We start from the raw sequence: 20,829 nt of genomic DNA, 5'->3' as shown, positions 1-20,829 counted from the left end.
TGTGTTTCCGGTACGGATAGAAAAATCCGACACGAGGGCACGCACGACCGGTAACGAGGCTTGCCGAGTTACCGGCAACGCAGCGTGCCCGAGGGTAGGATTTTTCGATCCGTACCGGAAACACATGATTGATATTTTTTCTTGCATATATAAAATAATCAATTTGTGGAAAAAATGACGTCCAAAACGAACCTTTGTACATTTCACCAAAAAGCGCGTGCGACGTTGTTTACTGACGTCATAAAGCGCAGTAATTTTGAATAACTAGAAATCGCGTTTTTTACGATTATTTATTTCAATTTTAATAAAAAGTCTGGCATATACATATATTTTATTGCGCTTTATTGAAATAGCATAATATTATTTTCATAAACCATGAAATAAGAGAAATAGGAAGTGGCGCGTTGTTGCGCGTTACTCATCTAACATGGGGTGTAAGATGGGTTTTTCCAGCACTGGTAACATGACCGGAAACACACGTCCGGTATGCAAGAAAACGTTGACCCACTGGAACATATAGTTAGCGTCTACAACAGCCATGAGGACGATGGAGTTGTATTCCCTGTAGTACATGAATTTGCCTTTCGTTGAGTTTTCTATGGCCACGTGCTTCCCTTCCAGTTCGTCGACATCATGTGTAAACTGTTACCTGGTGTTGAAGGATTCTGCTTCACTTCGGCAGTGAAAAGATGTGTCACATTTTATCACATTTTAGCCACGTTTTCTACGATTGCTTACGCTGTTGCCACTTTCCCAACGTAGCTAAACGTAGCAGCCAAATCCTTACACTATGACTGGGTCATAAGTTACGTATGATTCCTAACTTAAGTTTTTGCACCGTCCTACGGTTAGTTAAGCCGAACAGTCGTTAACGTTAGCAAACTGATTTACATCCCTGTTCTATCGTATACTAAAAGCGGGGAACCAAGTCGCACACAACAGCTATCGTGAGCGACTGGCAGCGTTAACTAAACTCAGGTCTGACTCCCACCTTACTGCCAACGTTAACCCTAACCCTAACCCTAATAATCATTGAAAAGCTCCTGTCCAATGGTTTACACTACTGCAGATTAATTTCGAGCTGAAATATGTAACTAGTAGTGTTATATCTGATGATTTCATAAAACTTCGAACAAGTCCAGTAGACGATGATACAAAAATAAACACTGTGTAGATGCAATGATTCAAGAACAATTTTAGCGAATGTTCAAATAAATGGTAACTATCATTTTGCTTTATTGAAATGTCACAGCATCATTCTCTGGGGTTAAGATTTTGTCCTCAATAGCTATATGATTTATTTTTTCAAAGACGTTACATCCCATCACAATATGTATACAGACCAAGCATGAGGACCTCGGGACATGGGCTCAACACTCACTATTGCACTAAGTCTTTGGCTCTCGCTGCGACACGACTTCAGAGAGATATCGGTAATTTCAACCATTTTCAAATTATGTTGCAGGCCTGGGACGGAGACAGTTGTTCAAGTGTCACAAGTTCACGCAAGTTTTCATTTCAATTAAGCTCTTTCCTTGTCCGCTTGGTATGTACCAGGCTTCATTATTTGTATATGTATGAATTTCTTGCATAACGGACATGCGTTTCTGAGTTTTTACCGGCCCTGGTAGTTTCTGTATTACCTTTCTGTCTAAGGGTAAGACGAATCACGTGCAACTACGCGCCAGTTTAGAATTTATTGGATAATGATGCTAAATTAAAAATGGAAGAAAATGAAGAGCAGAGTCATAATAATGTATATAAATCAAACTATCAATACGAAATTGAATGAAAACCTCAAAACAGCCATGTCAATTGGGAAATATTTGATGTTTGCTTCAAACTACTGCGCGTCATGACGTTTGCATCAAAAATCAAAATTGCACGAGGAAATTGGTGGAATTTCTAAAATCAACACTTACTCCGTCAAAATTGCACCTTTTTAAAATTGACCCATTCAAAGACAAACACTGAAAAGTAGTTTATGTCAAAACGATGAGTCAGTGAGAGTGCAGCTTTAAACCCATGTGTAAGAAGCTTGTATACTTAGAAAGAATATGAATACTCCCAATCCGAAATAAATGTAATCGCAATAAACAATCAAACAAAAACCATTATGAGGCCATATTACAGAAGCATTTTAAGTTAAAATTTTACTTTCGCCTAAATGTTATTAACCGTTTTATTCAACGGATAGAACGCGTTACATTTATTGTATATTCTTAAAATACAAAATTGCAACTTAATACTTTTGTGAAAAACTACAGAAACAAGCTCAGTAGCAAAGGGTTTAAACATAAACCCGGTGTAATGACACTGGGTAAACGTCAATGTATTCTTAAAATACAAAATTGCAACTTAATACTTTTGTGAAAAACTACAGAAACAAGCTCAGTAGCAAAAGGTTTAAACATAAACCCGGTGTAGTAACACTGGGTAAACGTCAAAGACATAGAACACAAAAACAAAAATTCACAAACTAGAAACATGAAAGAACAGCACAAAACTCCACAAACAGCACAGTGCATACATACTATATATAAAAAACTAGATATGTTTATCAATGATTGTTAGGTACCGCCTTGGAACGGTCAGTTAAATATAAATTTACTGGGGGTTTAAACCAGTTTAAGTGCACAAACCTTACTCTTATCCCAACAATCCTAAATAAAGAAGCACTATTTTATAGAATTATATTTTCCCAAGAAATAAGCAATTCCAATTTACAGTTTGAATATGTAAAATTATCTTGAAGATGCTTCTGTAATAGCGGCCCAGAATACTTATACATGTACATTTAGGTTTTATTTATAATAGGATGTAATGTTAAAAAGTTTCTAAACAACCTGTATGCCGTCATTTTCTGTGTTAAAACTTCACGGATCTATGTCTTTACACCGAACGAAGTTCAATACAGGCGTCAGTATCCATTGTAATATTCATAAATTGTTCAAGAAAGTAAGTATATACAGAACATACAATCTAAAAATATAAAGAATCAAACGGATAAACCATAACATCAATTAGGAAAGTTTACAATAATAAAGCTTAAAGTTGATATGTTTTGAATATATAGCTAATCAAATAAAGATGAATATAATACTATTGGCTGTAAAACCCCTTGGTACCGTGGAGCACATAGGAATATAAAAGAAACTTTGTCAAATAAGCATACATGGAAAACGTCTATTGATGTTTCAACATTACAATATTTCATCTATTTCCCCTGATATCCAGCCACATCGCACCTCTCAATGAGGAGGGGAGTGTGTAGGCTTTGTGATACATCTCTCTCTGTCTGACGTCATTCGGGCCCCAATTCTCACTCGGCTGGAGACTTTTCCGAAGTCGCTAAAATTGATTTTGAAATCATGTACATGAAACCCTGTAATCGCATTGGTCCATGTCATCAAAATTAAAAACCCAAAAGACAAAATAAACTGTCATTAAACAATAACATTAAGCATACCAATTTAGCTTCAAATTACTGTTTTGTTCCATTATGAAGATATTTGATACGAATGTGTCTGTGCATACTTCTAAAATTGTGTAAAGTGTCATCTAATATTAAACTACCAAGTTAGTAGATCCAAACAGCTTATTGTTTCATTATTAAAATATTCGTAATGAGCACCCGAACTGTACACATACCAGCCACCGTAAGTCGGAGTAGAATACTGGACAAGCATAAATATGAACGCAACCTGCAATACGCATTCATTTAAGGATTGATTCTTATATTTCTGCAACCAATCCTTATACATGTATTTACATTTCCTCTTTGTGAAGTAACGGCAACGTTGTCGTTACCTTTATAAATAGTTAGCTTTGTATTAAATTGCATTTATTAAAAACAATACCCAAACATCATTTTAAACTTAGTTTGTTTCTATTTCCTCATACATGAATGATCAAAGATTGTATCATTTGTCTCCGACTCAGCACTCGATTAAATGGCATATTTGATTAATATCTTATTGTCCACCTATGCATATTTCGTTAATGTTTGGTCACATAACCAGTCTATATTTTGAAGTAAGTTCATGCTTAAGAGTATGTGGTTGAGAGCGGATTGTGTACAAACTCACATATATTGATAAGCTGTCATGCTAATTACAAGTGACTGTGGGTTGTAAAGATGTCACGATTTTGCCAACATTTACAATATACATACTCATTCATTTTGTGTATTAGTAAGTCGGGTTTGGGCGATGGAGTAGTAGTAAGTTGATTTTTGGAGATGGTTTGAGCTGGACAAGTTTGAAGATTTGGGACGGACTGGAGTTCAGCCAGATCGCGTCTGACAGTCTTGATCAAACTATTTATGTTGTAGTAACTGAATAAATCATGTATGTTGTAGTAATTGAATAAAACCTGGACCTGGGAAACGGTTTCGTTGTGTTTAAGTTAAGTGGTTGTGGCGGTTACGTCACAATCTTTTCATTTTCTTTTTTGTGACGTAAAAATGATTTGGTTATTATAACTGTAATAAGTGTAAAGACAATTATCCAGATTTTTTAATTTATGTTTTACATATGCATGAACCAGGGTTTGTTTGCGTAACTCCGCCGACAGTCGACCGGTTTATACAAAATGAATGCAAATTTCATCGCACAGAAAATCAAGTGCAACTGTTAATACATCGAATGTGACCCAATCCCTATTCATGTTTGATTTAATAATATTGGCTTGAAATACCTTGTTAAACTTTGCATTGATAATATCATTGTAATATTTGTTATTATATGTAATGTGTTGTTCAACACGTAGACTAAGAACCAACTGTTACCGGTGAACTTGAGATTATGGAAACTCAAATTATATTTATATTACAATAGGATATGTACTATTTCAATGCCATCTATGATATTTACAGCGTGTTCGATATTTATTAATCGATTGGTTTATGCATGTGAACATTGTATTACCATTTTGAGTTTACAAATAGCTTAAACGGAAAGCGATACAAAAAGCATAATCAGCATATGTACCAGTTTTCGATACACATACTCTGACATAAAGCATTTACTCTCGTTGTTGTTAAGGTATCATAATGAATTGGGATAAGCTCTAATCAAGTTTGATTTGCTGTTGAAAATACTTACAATTACAAAGAACGGTATAACGAGTGTCCACATCACACGGAGGGCCACAGAGACCTCTCGACCTGTCATCAACTTTATATCGTTTGCAAACCGGTCCGTACCTGAAAAAAAAATTTGCATACGTGATTCCATACGATATTCGGTTAAATGTAACAGACTGTGAAAACACCTAATACTAGCAATAATTGCAAATTGCTTCTAAAATTGACTTAATTATTTCGCTTCACCAATGCCTAATATGCGTAAAAGAAATAGTTTATGCTATTTTAATTGACATGCCCCTACGGCAGTCAAGTTTAACAGTAGAGAAAACTTATTATATACCAACAAACAGCAACGATTTCAAGAAATGAATGATTTGCCCTTACGACAGTGTAGTTTAACAGAAGCGAAAACTTACCATATACCCAACAAACAGCTACGATTTCAAGAAATGATCCCATTAACAATGCAAACGCAGGGAAATACCAGTCTGCAAGATGAAACACGTAGATTCCACCCTAAAGAATAATAAATATTGCTGTTGTTGTTGTATGAGTTGTTTATATTTTTATGTATACATTAATATGTTGTTGTTGTTATTGTTGTTGTTTTTTTGTTCCTGCCCTTGTTGTTTTGTTACAAGTATATTCCACCCTAAAGAAAAAGAAAATGTATTGTTGTTGTTGTTGTTGTTTTTGTTTTTGTTGTTCTTTTTGTTCGTATTATTCTTGTTTAACGGTATTATATGTTTACCTTACTACAGTATGAGTTTCAAACCGGTTACTGCGAGTCCGTTTGCATTCAATTGTTTACAGTTGAATATCGTGTTGAGAAATAAAACCATATATAGCACCTAGTCCTAGCTTTCATACAGACAAACTCCACGCAGTGTTACTTCCCTTAAAGTACAGTGATTACTGCCACCATGCAAATCACATGGCTATAGATACGCATAATTATATATATATTAATCATATAGGTAAAGATTATTTTTTGTATCCAAATTTCAAATCACCTTGAATAAATAAAAGTTAAAAAAACACAGAGAAAAACCCCATTTAGAAACAAGTTTATATAACTCTAAATATAAATCTAGCTGTACTCGCTCATGGTGGTAGAAATGCTTGTAAGGGGAGATCACTGCGTAGGAGATTGTATTTCAGAATGTACCCCCATTATCAACGTTCAGTATGCACTTTACTTCAAACTTACGTTCATAGTCAATGGCAATCCAGACAGGAAGAACAAAAGGCCAGTCACTATGTTTACCAGAACTCGTCGTTTGACCAGTTGCCGTGGAAACGTCTCAATAAGAAAACTGGTAATCGTTTCGAACATTCCAAACTGTCAACGACAAGGAACATTATATTATAACACTAGTTAATAAAGTTTAAAAGTTTCAGAGTTTTCAAAGTTATAATTGGGTAAAACCCTGAAGGCCATGTCCCATGTGGAGAAATACCATAATCAGTATTTACTGGATACTTATCATTAAACTAGTTTATTTCAGGGGGAGAGTGGGAGGACAAACACCAAATCAGGAGTTCAAGTGAATCAAAACTCAGAATTAATTCGAATTTATTTCCGTCCACAAATTTATCTTCATTTAAGGGCTTAACATTAATCGATAATTGACGTCATCAAAATACTATTTTGCATAAAGACCTACCAGGCTGTCAAACACAACTGTGATCAGCATGATGAAGAATAGAACAGACCACAACTGGGGCAATGGCATGGTGCTGAGGATGGTCGGGAAGGCCACAAAGGCTATACCAGGACCTAGGATAGCAATCATGTACACGGCGTATCGGAATAGTTTAATTAAACTACGCTAAAGCACTTAATGAATTCCTGCAATCTAATTGGTTCACGTCAATTTATTGGAGACGGTAAAAAAACTCAGATAAGGCGAATGTACCGGCGCAAATTTGGAAACAATGGATATAGACATAATTTCGAACCTGATTGAGATGCAGACTCATGGACTGTCATTCCGGACTGCTTGGCCATAACCCCAAGCAAGGCAAACACAACAAGACCATTAAAAAAAGACGTAAATCCAGCTGCTATAACACAAAGTGTCGATGACCTAAAACACAAGTTACTGTTAAAAAGTATCTCGCTTATACGTTTTACTTTCGGCAAAATGTACAGCCGAGATTCGGTTATGCCAAATAATACATTTTCTTCCCAAATATTTTGCCAATTGTTCTGAACTCGGATAAAATCAACAAAGTTGTAAGCGCCATCTGTTTTAACTATATAATATGTTTTGTACATTTGGAGCGTTTTGTTATTACTTTGTTTGTGTCCGATTCTGACATTCAAAGAAAGCTTGTACTAAAGGTGGTGGTACCGCTTGTTGTAAATCCACAAGTGGTATATTTTCTCTTCAAAGAAGTTAAAGTTTGGTGTGAATACAAGTAATGCATTGCGTGATTGATGTCATTATCGGGGATATGAATGTAGTTGGGCTGCCTAAACTACGCGTCCTTTGCAAGTGCGCTCATACCACGATATTGACATCATTCAAGCAATAACTCCTTAATCAAACTATTTTCTTATATGCTAGTGACCTTATTTAAACATTTTTAAAATGATCCGCAAAAAAACGCTTTTGATTTTAGAAATATACAAATATCAAAAAGTCATAGTCATAATGCTTTAACAAATTGAAATAACACGATCCATACCAAAACAATTTTTGATGGAAACGGTTATAGCTAGCCATGGTTATGACACCTCCCCATGATGGCCCTAACGAATAGAAGACCTGAAGAGCAGCCTCTATCCATACCTGAAATAAAAGTCATTTGTCATCCTTATTTATTACAAAAAAATCACTAAGTTTGTATTAGAACATCCTTGTATTTAAGGTAATTTTTGTTTGAGATGGGTTGCGTTTGAGTACTCAAGCCATGATTGCCACCCTTGCCACTTTCTTGAATTTATTATGCTATTGTCATGTTACTGTAAAATTGTATCTTTGCAATAATATTGTATCAATATTTAATACAAAAGTCATATTTCAACACTGTGATCAGTGTATTGGTTTAACATAACCTAAGCATTTTAACACCAGGTTCATAGTTCTCTCCATTCTTGTTAATTTTGCCATTGTTGTTAGTTTTCTTCATAGAACTTAATCTTGATCGATTCTGATTATTTGCGTAACTTCCTTTTGTTTACACCTGTGCATTTTGACATTGATAACGCGTTTTTGTTCCAATGGCAATACAACTTAAAAGTTATGTTTCACCACATGTTTAGTTTAGCATCATTCTAAGAAGCACCGACATGAACGAGTGTTTATAGGACATGTAATTTCTGTACAATTTTCATGTCTCAGACATACCAGATTTACAAAGAACTAATTGTTATACATGTATACGTAAAACATAAAGAAATATTGTACAGGTATTTTCGGAGGGATGTTATCACTTTATTTTAATATTACATGATTTGATAATAGCTAGCTATATGGTCATCAATTTCACCACTCAGCTACTTTACAGTAGGGGCCGGACATGAACCTGTTATAGTTTTGTAATGCACTTTAAAGCTCGCATATTAAAACATGCTTTCGCTATATACAATGTTTTATACAAAGTATCGATTACATAAAAAAATACAAGTAAACAAATGCAACTTTAAAGCTGCACTCTCACAGATTTACCGTTTTTCCAACTTTTTTATTTTTTGTCTTGGAATTAGAAAAGTTTTGCGTAAATATCTGCTGACCAATGATAAAAGACTGCTGACAAAAGATCAGATAGCAGATCTTCATATTTCCATTCAAAATTAAATGTTTTATGACTCAAACCGTTACTAACGGTTTAAGAAAAATGCATAAAATATCAAGTTTGGACGGAAATATGTAAAGCTGCGATCTGATCTGTTATTTGTGTTTACGTACGTCATTATGAGTAGTAATTTTACTTATATGATGACGTCAAATAGTTCCAGTAAAACAGCACTCTATTGACTTGTTTTAATGTCAAAATTTAGTTTTTCTATTCTTCACACTAAAAGAAATAATAAGTGGCACATTGTTAAGCGTGATTCATCTGGTATGGAGAATTTCAGACTTTCTTTCAAAAGAGCCATCGGAAAATATTCATTGAAAATGCCTGTCTTGTGAGATTGTAACTTGACTCAGATTAAATTGAATATCATTAACATATTATGTCATAGTACAAACTTACTGGTTGCTACTTTTACGATTGAAACAGCAAGTTGCATTTCTCAAACAGTTATCGATAACGTTTGGATATTAAATACAGAAAATACCTGAAACGTGAGAAGTTTCGAGAAATCCGGAGTAACGTAAGTTTTAATCCCGTCCGCGGCCCCATCGTTAATACTTTGATGAAGATGATCGCCAGGAAGATATATGGGGCGGTTGCTGTTACATACACGACCTGGAGAAATGAACAACATTTTTTAGATCATCGTCGGATAGCCCCGATATATTTTCATTTTAAAAGAGACATAACTCAGATAGCATTAGAGTCATAGTTCTTGGCCACGCATGCGTGTTTTGTCTCTTGGATCATCTGTACCAAGTTTCTTTTTAATAGATAGGTTGACCGATTTAAGAGTTATGGACAAGTTAAAATGTTTGTACAACGACGACAAAGCCGATGAAAACCACACCAAAGACACATAAAGATTTACGTGAGTCAAAAAGACAGTCAAAACCCGTTGGCTAGATATCGCTTGACTTGATATCCTCATTGCAATTGAATAACAATGTAAGTTGCTCTTTCATATCAGACTTTCTCTGATTGTTTCCTTTCCCAGTCAGTATAGGGCACTATATTCAAACCACAAATTGTATAAAAATATATTTTAAATGAAAAGACAGCGTTCATAAGGTTGTTATATCTTATGAAAAAAGCTTAACGTGAAATAATGGCGGCTAATATTAGCCTTACGTGAACCAGGGGAGGTTACTATTAGCTTTACGTGAAATAGGGGAGGCTACTAATAGCTTTACGTAAAATAGAGGAGGCTATCATGAGCTTCACGTAAAAAGGGGAGATTACTTTTTGTTGCATGTAAACTAGGGGAGGCTACTATAAGCCTGACGTGGAATAGGGGAGGCCTCTATGAGCTCTATGTTAAAAGGGGAGGCTACTATAAGCTTTACGTGAACATAAGGAGTGGCTACTATAAGCTTTACGTATAAAAGGGGAGGCTACGATAAGCTTTACATGAAAAAGGGAGGCTACTATTACGTTATATTCCATTTCGTTCCTTGAATAAGTGCAATAAGTGGTAATACCTACAGTTTTGACAAACACTAAGAACATATGATATATTTTCTTTAAATAAGAAACAGAATGTGCGATGTTATTTTGGCGCATTTAATTGGAACCATATTGGGCGATGGCATTATGCACTTAAAATGAGAACCAGAATAGTCGATGGCATTGGCGCCCTTTAAATTATTGAAAAAAAGAATATAGCAGATGCATTGTGGCGTTTTTAATGAGACACGATAGGGGCGATGGCATTCTTGAGATTTTAATGAGAAATAGAAAAGGCGATGTCGTCGTGACGTTCTGTTAAATACATACATTACTGCTTACTCAACACCGAATTAGTCTTAGATGTCTGTTTAAATGCAAAAGAAACGTATGTGTTTAAATGCATTGATGCGATACAAATATTAGCGATATCTTTGTGCCTTTAAACTGAGAAACGTATGGACATGTTAGCATTTTTTATTGAAAACCCTATTTACAGACGCCATATCATAAGTTATTATGCCCCCCCCCCCCTTTAAGTAGAGGGGGTATACTGCTTTGCACTTGTCGGTCCATCGGTAAATCATAGATTGTCCGCGTGATAACTCGACAAGTCCTGGGCGTTTGGTTATCAAACTATACATGAATGTTAGACAGGACATGTAGATGAACCCTATTGATTTTAGGGGTCATCGGGTCAAAGGTCAAGGTCTCAGTGACCTTTCACTGGAAATGGTTGTCAAAGCTTGTCCGAGTGATAACTCAACAATGCCTGGATATATGGTCATCAAACTGGACATAGAGTCTAGGCCTGACCAGTAGATGACACCTGTTGTATTTAGGGGTAATCGGGATTAAGGGCAAAGATCACAGTGACCTTGAATGATAAAAGGTTGTCCGAGTGATAACTCAACAATGCCTGCAACGATGACCCTCAAACTTGACTTGGAGATTGGGCCTGACCAGACCAGTAAATGACCACTAAAGATTTTAGGGCTAAAATCGGGTCAAAGATCAAGGTCACAGTGACCTTGAACACAAACTTGACAATACCTAGACCTATGGTCATCAAAGTTGACATGAAGATTGGACCTGACCAGTAGATGACCCTTATTGATTTTAGGGGTCATCAGGTCAAAGGTCAAGGCCACAGTGCCTTTAATGGAAAGGTTGTCAAAGATTGTCCGAGTGATAACGCAACCCTATCTAGACCTATGGTCATCAAACTTGACAAGGAGACAGGGCCTGACTAGTTGATGACTCTTGATGAATTTTAGGGGTCATCACGTCAAAGGTCAACGTCACAGTTACCTTGAAATTAAAAAGGTTGTCCAAGTGATAACTCGACAATGTCTTCACCCATGGCCCTCGAATTTGATCTGGGAGTTGGGCCTGACCAGTAGATGACCCCTTTTTATTATAGGGGTAATGGGGTTAAAAGTCAAGGTCACAATGACCTTGACCGCAAAAAGCTTGTCTGTTGGAAAACTCGACAATGCCTGCACCATTGGCCCTCAAACGTGCGTTAAGGTAAGCCATCCATCATTAGGATGCAAGTATGTGTTATTGCGTTAAGGTAGGTAAGCCATCCATCATTAGGATGTAAGTATGTGTTATTGCGTTAAGGTAGGTAAGCCATCCATTATTAGGGTGCAAGTATGTGTTATTGCGTTAAGGTAGGTAAGCCATCCATCATTAGGATGTAAGTATGTTTTATTGCGTTAAGGTAGGTAAGCCATCCATCATTAGGATGTAAGTATGTTTTATTGCGTTAAGGTAGGTAAGCCATCCATCATTAGGATGTAAGTATGTGTTATTGCGTTAAGGTAGGTAAGCCATCCATCATTAGGGTGTAAGTATGTGTTATTGCGTTAAGGTAGGTAAGCCATCCATCATTAGGGTGTAAGTATGTGTTATTGCGTTAAGGTAGGTAAGCCATCCATCATTAGGGTGCAAGTATGTGTTATTGCGTTAAGGTAGGTAAGCCATCCATCATTAGGATGTAAGTATGTGTTATTGCGTTAAGGTAGGTAAGCCATCCATCATTAGGGTGCAAGTATGTGTTAGTGCATTTACGTAAGCCATCCATCATCAGGGTGCAATTATGTGTTTGTGCATTGAGGTAGAGCATCCATCAATAGGATGCAAGTATGCGTAAGTGTATTTAGATCAACCATCCATCAATAGGATGCAAGTATGTGTTAGTGCATTTACGTAAGCCATCCATCATCAGGGTGCAATTATGTGTTTGTGCATTGAGGTAGAGCATCCATCAATAGGATGCAAGTATGCGTAAGTGTATTTAGATCAACCATCCATCAATAATATGCAAGTATGTGTTAGTGCATTTAGGTAAGTGATCCATTAATAGTATCCAACAATGTGTTTGTGCATTGAATTAAGCCATCCATCAATAGGATGCAAGTATGTGTTAGTGCGTTAATATAAACCATCTATCTATAGGATTCAAGTATGTGTTAGAGCGTTAAGATAAACCATCCATAAATAGGATGCAATAATGTGTTAGTGCGTTAAGATAAAACATTTATCAATAGGATGCAAGTATGTGTAAGTGCGTTAAGATAAACCATCTATCTATAGGATGCAAGTATGTGTTAGTGCGTTGAGATTAACAATTTATCAATAGGATGCAATTTTGTGTTAGTGCGTTAAGATAAAACATTTATCAAAAGGATGCAAGTATGTGTAAGTGCGTTAAAATTAACCATCTATCTATAGGATGCAAGTATGTGTTAGTGCGTTTAGATAAGCCATATTTCTATAGGATGCAAGTATGTGTTAGTGTGTTAAGATAAACTTTCAATCTATAGGATGCAAGTATGTGTTAGTGCGTTAAGATAAACATCTATCTATAGGATACAAGTATGTGTTAGTGCGTTAAGATAAACCATCTATCCATAGGATGCAAGTATGTGTTCGTGCGTTTAGGTAAGCCATCCATCATTAGGATGCAAGTATGTGTTATTGGGTTAAGGTATGTAAGCCATCCATCATTAGGGTGCAAGTATGTGTTAGTGCATTTAAGTAAGCCATCCATCATCAGGGTGCAATTATGTGTTTGTTCATTGAGGTAAGGCATCAATCAATAGGATGCAAGTATGTGTTAGTGCATTTAGGTAAGCATTCCATTAATAGTATTCAATAATGTGCATTGAGTAAAGCCATCCATCAATTGGATGCAAGTATGTGTTAGTGAGTTAAGATAAGCCATCTATCTATAGGATGCAAGTATGTGTTAATGCGTTAAGATAAACCATCTATCAATAGGATGCAAGTATGTGTAAGTGCGTTAAGATAACCATCTATCTATAGGATGCAAGTATGTGTTAGTGCGTTGAGATAAAGAATCCATCAATAGGATGCAAGTATATGTTAGTGCGTTAAAATAAACCATCTATCTATAGTATGTAAGTATGTGTTAGTGCGTTAAGATAAGCCATCTATCTATAGGATGCCAGTATGTGTTAGTGTGTTAAGATAAAACATCTATCAATAGGATGCAAGTATGTGTAAGTGCTTTAAGATAAACCATCTATCAATAGGATGCAAGTATGTGTCAGTGCGTTAAGATAAGCCATCTATCTATAGGATGCCAGTATGTGTTAGTGTGTTAAGATAAACCATCCATCAATAGGATGCAAGTATGTGTTAGTGCGTTAAGATAAACCATCCATCAATAGGATGCAAGTTTGTGTTAGTGCGTTAAGATAAAACATCTATCAAAAGGATGCAAGTATGTGTAAGTGCGTTAAAATTAACCATCTATCTATGGGATGCAAGTATGTGTTAGTGCGTTAAGATAAGCCATATATCTATAAGATAAAATTATGTGTTAGTGTGTTAAGATAAACTTTCTATCTATAGGATGCAAGTATGTGTTAGTGCGTTAAGATAAACCATCTATCTATAGGATGCAAGTATGTGTTAGTGCATTAAGATAAACCATCTATCTATAGGATGCAAGTATGTGTAAGTGCATTAAGGTAAGCCATCTATCTATAGGATGCAAGTATGTGTTAGTGCGTTTAAATTAACCATCTATCTATAGGATGCAAGTATGTGTTATTGCGTTAAGGTAAGCCATCCATCAATAGGATGCAAGTATATGTTAGTGCGTTAAGTTAAGCCATCAATCAATAGGATGCAAATATGTGTTAGTGGGTTAAGATAAGCCATCTTCTATAGGATGCAAGTATGTGTTAGTGCGTTAAGATACACCATCTATCTATAGGATGCAAGTATGTGTAAGTGCGTTAAGATAACGGTCAGATGTTTGTTGACAATAAAAGGCCGGCGCAAAGACTAAGGTAAGGCCGGGAAAGCGGGCACTCACACATATCTTTGTTACGCCTTATACCTTTCCAAGCGTTTTGACACCCTTGATCACAGCCAGAACGGTGAATACCCAGGCTATCAGCAGACAAATGACCAAATGTGGCTGCATGCTTCCCATCTCTTCAAATCCAGATGACCGACCAATTGCATTGAATCTGGAAAGAAGGTTGTATAGTAAATATGTAGTAGAACCTACTATTTGTGCTTTTAAAGATAGTCGTACTCGTACTTATACTTACTTAAAAACACAATTCTACTAGTTCTACTACAGGTATTACTACATTACTACTGCAACTGCTGTCTCAGCTGCTACTGCTGCTTGTGCTTCTGCTTCTATTGCTGCTGCGGGTGCTTCTGACGCTACTACTTCTACCACTACCACTACCACTACAACTACTACTAACACTACCACTACCACTAGCTCTACTAATACCACTACTACTTCTACTACTACTACTACTACTACTACTACTACTACTACTACTACTACTACTACTACTACTACTACAACCACTACCACTACCACTACCACTACAAATACTACTACTACTACTACTACTACTACTACTACTACTACTACTACTACTACTACAACCACTACCACTACCACTACCACTACAAATACTACTACTACTACCACTACCACCACCACTACCACTACTACTACTACTACTACTACTACCACCACCACTACCACTAGCACTACTACTACAACTATTTCTACCACTACCACTACCACTACCACTACTACTACTACTACTACTACTACTACTACTACTACTACTACTACTACTACTACTACTACTACTACTAATACTACTACTACTACTACTTCTACTACTACTACTACTACCACCACCACTACCACTAGCACTACTACTACAACTATTTCTACCACTACCACTACCACTACTACTACTACTACTACTACTACTACTACTACTACTACTACTACTACTACTACTACTACTACTACTACTACTACTACTACTACTACTTCTACTACTACTACTACTACTACTACCACTACCATTACAACTTCTACTTTTGGTTTGGTTTACTATCTTAATGACAACATTAACCAAAACAGAGTATAGACAAGTTGAAACATGAAGAGTCAGTAACTATTCTCAATTCATGTAAAAGGGAATGTGTTATTCCTTAATTAATGTAATTATTCAGTGTAACACTAAGCTTTGCTTTGAATAGCGTACTTACAATTGATTCACTTAAAGTATTCATCACTTAACAGCATACTTTATTATACCAATACATTTTCATTATCCAATATGAGCTTCGTTCAGTTTAATGACATTTCAATTTTTTACGATGGATACTGGCCGAGATATTCCGAATAAAAGCCTAGTACACTCCGAGATAAGGGAACTGTCTGATTATAACTTACGCAACAAAAAAAATCATACCATAAAGAAAATGTACTTATATACAAACATATTATGTTGACTCACTCCCAGAACTCAAATGCCGACGAGCTGTTTATGCTAGAAGGCACTGCATTTGACGTTATATTGGATGTGATGTCACTTCCGTTTTCATGTACAATGTCATCAACCCACATATCCGATAAAGCTATATATAAGCGAATCATAAACAGTTTAATGGAACAGGTAATTACGTTTGAATGAGAAATGATGATTATGAGTATTGTTATTATTATGTTAATAAATAAATATGGTAATAATTGACAAAACTGCTAAACTGTTAAGAACTCACGTGTGCAGTGAGGAGTGTTCCAATGGTTATTGCACGTTGTCCATGGTAACACGGGGAAGAAAGAGCTGTAGAGAAAGTAGCAGACCCAAGCTAGAACCATAATGACGTACCATAAAACCGTCAAGGAGAGCATTACTTGCAACACGCCTATCCCTGCAAAACGAAAGTGTGTTTCTAAGATACATCTAGCACATATCCCAGGTTAAAAGCAACGCTTGTTTTGATGTTGACATATAATAGCACCGTCAATAAGGGAAAAACGTGCAACGTTCCCAGCAAATCAAGACAAACAAAAGTTTCAAAGACCCATGATAATTTTATGATGAGGTACCATAACAGCGTCAATGGAATTATTCCTTGCAACACAACAACACCCAGCCATGCAAGACATAACATGGGTTTTCCTAGGTGTGTTTAGCAAACCCAGCTTAGAAGCATGGTCATGTACTATAGCACTGTCAATGAGACTATTACTTCCAACACGATCAACCCTGTAAGACAAAACATGTTTCTAAGATATGTTTAGTATACTTAGGTTAGTATCATGATGAAGTACCATAATACCGTCTGTTAGAGCATTACTTTCAACAACACACCATGAACTGCAAAGCAGAGATGGGTTCATAGAATACTTTTAGCATTCCTAGTTTAGAATCTTAATGACGTATTCCCAGACAAATATGTGTCTGTTAGACCCGCTTTATTTTCATGATGACATACCACCACACCGTCAACGAGGGGCATTACTTGCAACACTCCCAGATCTGCAAAAAGAAAAAAGTTACTTTATGACATACAATAACACCGTCAATTCGGGCAGAACTCGCAACACGTCCAACGCTGCAAGACAAAACATGTATAAATCAGACCCACACTAGGTTCATGATGGCATACCAAAACACTGTCAAAAAGAGCATTACTTGCATCACTCCTATCCCTGTTACATGGGTTTCTCAGAACCATGCTAGTTTCATGAAGACATACCACAACGTCATCAATGACGCCATTACTTGCAACACACCTCACCCTGCAATACAAAACATTTGTTTCTCAGACCCATGCTAGTTTCATGATGATATACCACAACTCAATCAATGAGGCCATTATTTGCAACACACCTCACCCTTCAAAACAAAAAAATGTGTTTCTAAGACCCATGCTAGTTTCATGACGACATACCACAACGCCATTAATAAGGCCATTACTTGCAACACACCTCACTCGCAATACAAAACATTTGTTTCTAAGACCCATGCTAGTTTCATGATGATATACCACAACGCAATCAATGAGGCCATTATTTGCAACACACCTCACCCTTCAAAACAAAAAAATGTGTTTCTAAGACCAATGCTAGTTTCATGACGACATACCACAACGCCATTAATAAGGCCATTACTTGCAACACACCTCACTTGCAATACAAAACATTTGTTTCTAAGACCCATGCTAGTTTCATGATGATATACCACAACGCAATCAATGAGGCCATTATTTGCAACACACCTCACCCTTCAAAACAAAAAAATGTGTTTCTAAGACCCATGCTAGTTTCATGATGATTTACCACAACGCCATCAATGACGCCATTACTTGCAATACACCTCACCCTGTAAGACAAAAACATGTGTTTTAACGATTGTAAGTATACTTTTGACGAATAATACTATTGTCCAAGTAGCACGCCCAGTCCTGTAAGAAGAAATATGTTGCTACTCACTTTTTGAATTGTACTTGATAATATCAAATTTCATCAGTATGAAGCATATGACTTTGCACGTCCTATCAATTTATTTCAGCATGATTTAATCGTATTATCAAAACAAATCTGAAATGATTCTTTGTCAAATTCCACAAAATATTTATGGTATTACACTTCATTTTCACAGTAAACAGAGGAACTCCAGTGTTTTTGCAGTTCAATGTTACCTTTTAGCAATGGACAACATTCGAATGCTAGTCCTGCACTCTTTCCTGTGAATTGCCCCAAGCAAACTTCGAGGTAGTAAAGGGGTCCACCGGCTGTGATCAGGAAGAAGAAAAATGGGATCAGGAAAGCCCCGCCACCATTGCGACTGTAATATAATAGTGAAATGTTTGGTAAAATGCTGCTTTTTAATTTTATAATGTCAACTGTCAGTGATTTTCGCCGATAGTATTATTGCCATACCTCGTTAACTATGACAGATAGACCGATGGCTGCTTTGGTGTTTATTGTAAGAGCACAGTCCAGATCAGTTTGTCTTAACATAGTCCTTGCCGTCTGATATTATAGTCGTAGTGATATTTATATAAAATTTGGTCATCCGCATTATAATACTATAAATAAAACAACAGAATCTGGGTCAAGTTTTATTTTATTGATACATACACTAAAATAGCAAATATTTAAAAATTAGCTGGTTTATGCCATACGTATAATAATGTATAACTGAAATGGTCATGTGAAGGGGGAGATGTTAACCGGGAATAATTGGTTGAAATACACATAGTTGACATTTAACTTTCAAAATGATATATGTTTAACAAGTACATGGCCATTCCAAACACTTCGTGAGAATGTTAAACATGGTATGATGACCAGCTATGATGATAGTATAGTTATTCATAAAATACATTATTAAATGCTTGATTTTGCTATACAAGCTACAATGTCTTGTCAAAATTATGTGTTGTTCAATCTTTATTGTCACGATTTGACCCCCAATTAAAGTACATATTTGAAAAGTTTCTCTGTGTAAGGAAGTCGAGTTTTGAGAGAGTCTTGTTCGAACTATGTATGGAGTAGTAACTGAATAAACTATCGGAATGCTAAAACAGTGTCGTTTGTTCTAGTTCAGTTGGGTTGAGTTGAACAGTTGAGAGTCTGTGGTTGTTAAGTGACATTTTGAACACCAAAGGTAAACACTTCCTGTTGCTTTGCTACTCGTAAAATACTCGTAGCTTTTTTGTGCTAACTCGGTGAAATATATTCCGGTCTTACTTTAAAAAAAACCTTATCAACTATATTATACGAATGCAAAAATACCTGCATGTAATCGGAAACCTCCAAACACTTCCAATTCCGATACTGTAGCCACAAATTGCGAGAAAGAACTGCAGTTTGTTCGCCCATAGGCCCCTCTCAAGGTTTCCAACTTCTATATCAACATCAGCTTCCGGTGTCAACGCCGGCGACGAGCATTTGGAGTCTCGATGTAGAATCATTGTTTAGTCCCTGTTTGCTTCAAAACATTTGTCTGCTTTGGTGTTATTCAAAAACGCAAGCTCTTCAGTATCCCCTTCCATTTTCACGTATAGTGCACAGCAAACTATCTCGGTTCAAACATGCCCGCTCTATATTGCTATGTCCTGAACTTAGACGTGAATTGAATATGTTGTAGTTAGTATTGGAGGAGTGATATTAACCTCGTCAACTAAGCCGTAACTAATATAAAACAAGTTAAATGTAATTTCTAAAATCTTGCTTTTAAACTAATGAAAAAAACGTTACAAACGTTTGCATTAAAAGTATGAAAGATATATTGTTTGAAAGTTAACACGTGTGTCTTATCATTCATTTCCTCAATACTGCAGCTTTGGGCCTTAATACTTTTGCAATTTTATATTGGCTCTTGTAAAACATGGTTTTAAATGCATTTCTTGCGGGTATTCAACTGATGAAAACGAAATGAATATCAACATTTTATAATTACCCACTACCAGAATGTCCCTGTACAATGAATAGAGAAATTTAACAGCGCAATCTCAAATTACAAACCAAGCTTCTCAACAAATGCTTTTTTTATTTGATTTATTATGATATGGGCGTGAAAATATGTTTAAATTCATTCAAATAAGAAAAAGAGTCGTGTGTCTAAGAAATTTTATATCAGTATTTCAAAACAGCCTTTTATGAACGTCAGAGGTGTTCTATTGTGATAGTTGGATATTTTGAGGAAATGTACCAGAACGTTCCAACTGCCGTGTTTGTATCCTGTAATCCACGTCAAAGTTGTTATTTGGTTCTTCTACAACCAACGCCACCACTACCACAATATTAAAATTTTATTATCAGCAGCAGCGACAGCAGCAATATAAGGTCATCATCATCATGGACATCATCGTAATCAGCAGCAGCAGTATCTTCATCAGCAGGATCATTATCATCATCATCTTCATCATCATTATTATCAATCATGGGTGCAGTGGGCCAAGATTAAACCTGCATATTTTAAATAAACTTAATGAAATGGGTAAAGACTTTGCATCCAAATTATTTATGGACGGATTACCTAATAAACTTGAATGTCCTATTATATCATCTCGTCTATGAATGCTTTGCAAATGCAAATGACAGTTATTTTTGTATACCACTCCATTTAAAATCATGCATCCGACAGAGCTAATGACGCTAA

At 36.1% G+C, this 20,829-nt stretch overlaps 2 protein-coding genes across 2 annotated transcripts; both read right to left on the bottom strand.

The window, feature by feature from the left end:
• Positions 1 to 3,629: 3,629 nt before the first annotated feature.
• Positions 3,630 to 14,786, bottom strand: LOC128205098 (sodium- and chloride-dependent betaine transporter-like). The gene is made up of 9 exons (XM_052906524.1): positions 14,721 to 14,786; positions 9,381 to 9,511; positions 7,784 to 7,887; positions 7,052 to 7,179; positions 6,757 to 6,869; positions 6,300 to 6,431; positions 5,506 to 5,577; positions 5,106 to 5,206; positions 3,630 to 3,704 (listed from the first exon to the last, which is right to left on the bottom strand). Exons 3-7 carry the CDS (start codon positions 7,819 to 7,821, stop codon positions 5,548 to 5,550), a joined length of 441 nt encoding a protein of 146 aa, XP_052762484.1. The 5' UTR covers positions 7,822 to 7,887; positions 9,381 to 9,511; positions 14,721 to 14,786; the 3' UTR covers positions 3,630 to 3,704; positions 5,106 to 5,206; positions 5,506 to 5,547.
• Positions 14,787 to 14,820: 34 nt separating this feature from the next.
• LOC128204810 (uncharacterized protein DDB_G0271670-like) lies at positions 14,821 to 19,684 on the bottom strand. The gene is made up of 5 exons (XM_052906219.1): positions 19,461 to 19,684; positions 18,362 to 18,507; positions 17,153 to 17,196; positions 15,103 to 15,762; positions 14,821 to 14,853 (listed from the first exon to the last, which is right to left on the bottom strand). The coding sequence occupies exons 1-5, from the start codon at positions 19,637 to 19,639 to the stop codon at positions 14,821 to 14,823; spliced, it is 1,062 nt and encodes a 353-aa protein (XP_052762179.1). The 5' UTR covers positions 19,640 to 19,684.
• Positions 19,685 to 20,829: the final 1,145 nt, after the last annotated feature.

Source organism: Mya arenaria, chromosome 10 (genome assembly GCF_026914265.1).
Source record: "Mya arenaria isolate MELC-2E11 chromosome 10, ASM2691426v1".
In the NCBI taxonomy this organism is placed as follows: domain Eukaryota; kingdom Metazoa; phylum Mollusca; class Bivalvia; order Myida; family Myidae; genus Mya; species Mya arenaria.
The sequence above is the reverse complement of the archived record's forward strand: the minus strand, read 5'-3'. Positions and strand labels throughout refer to the sequence as shown.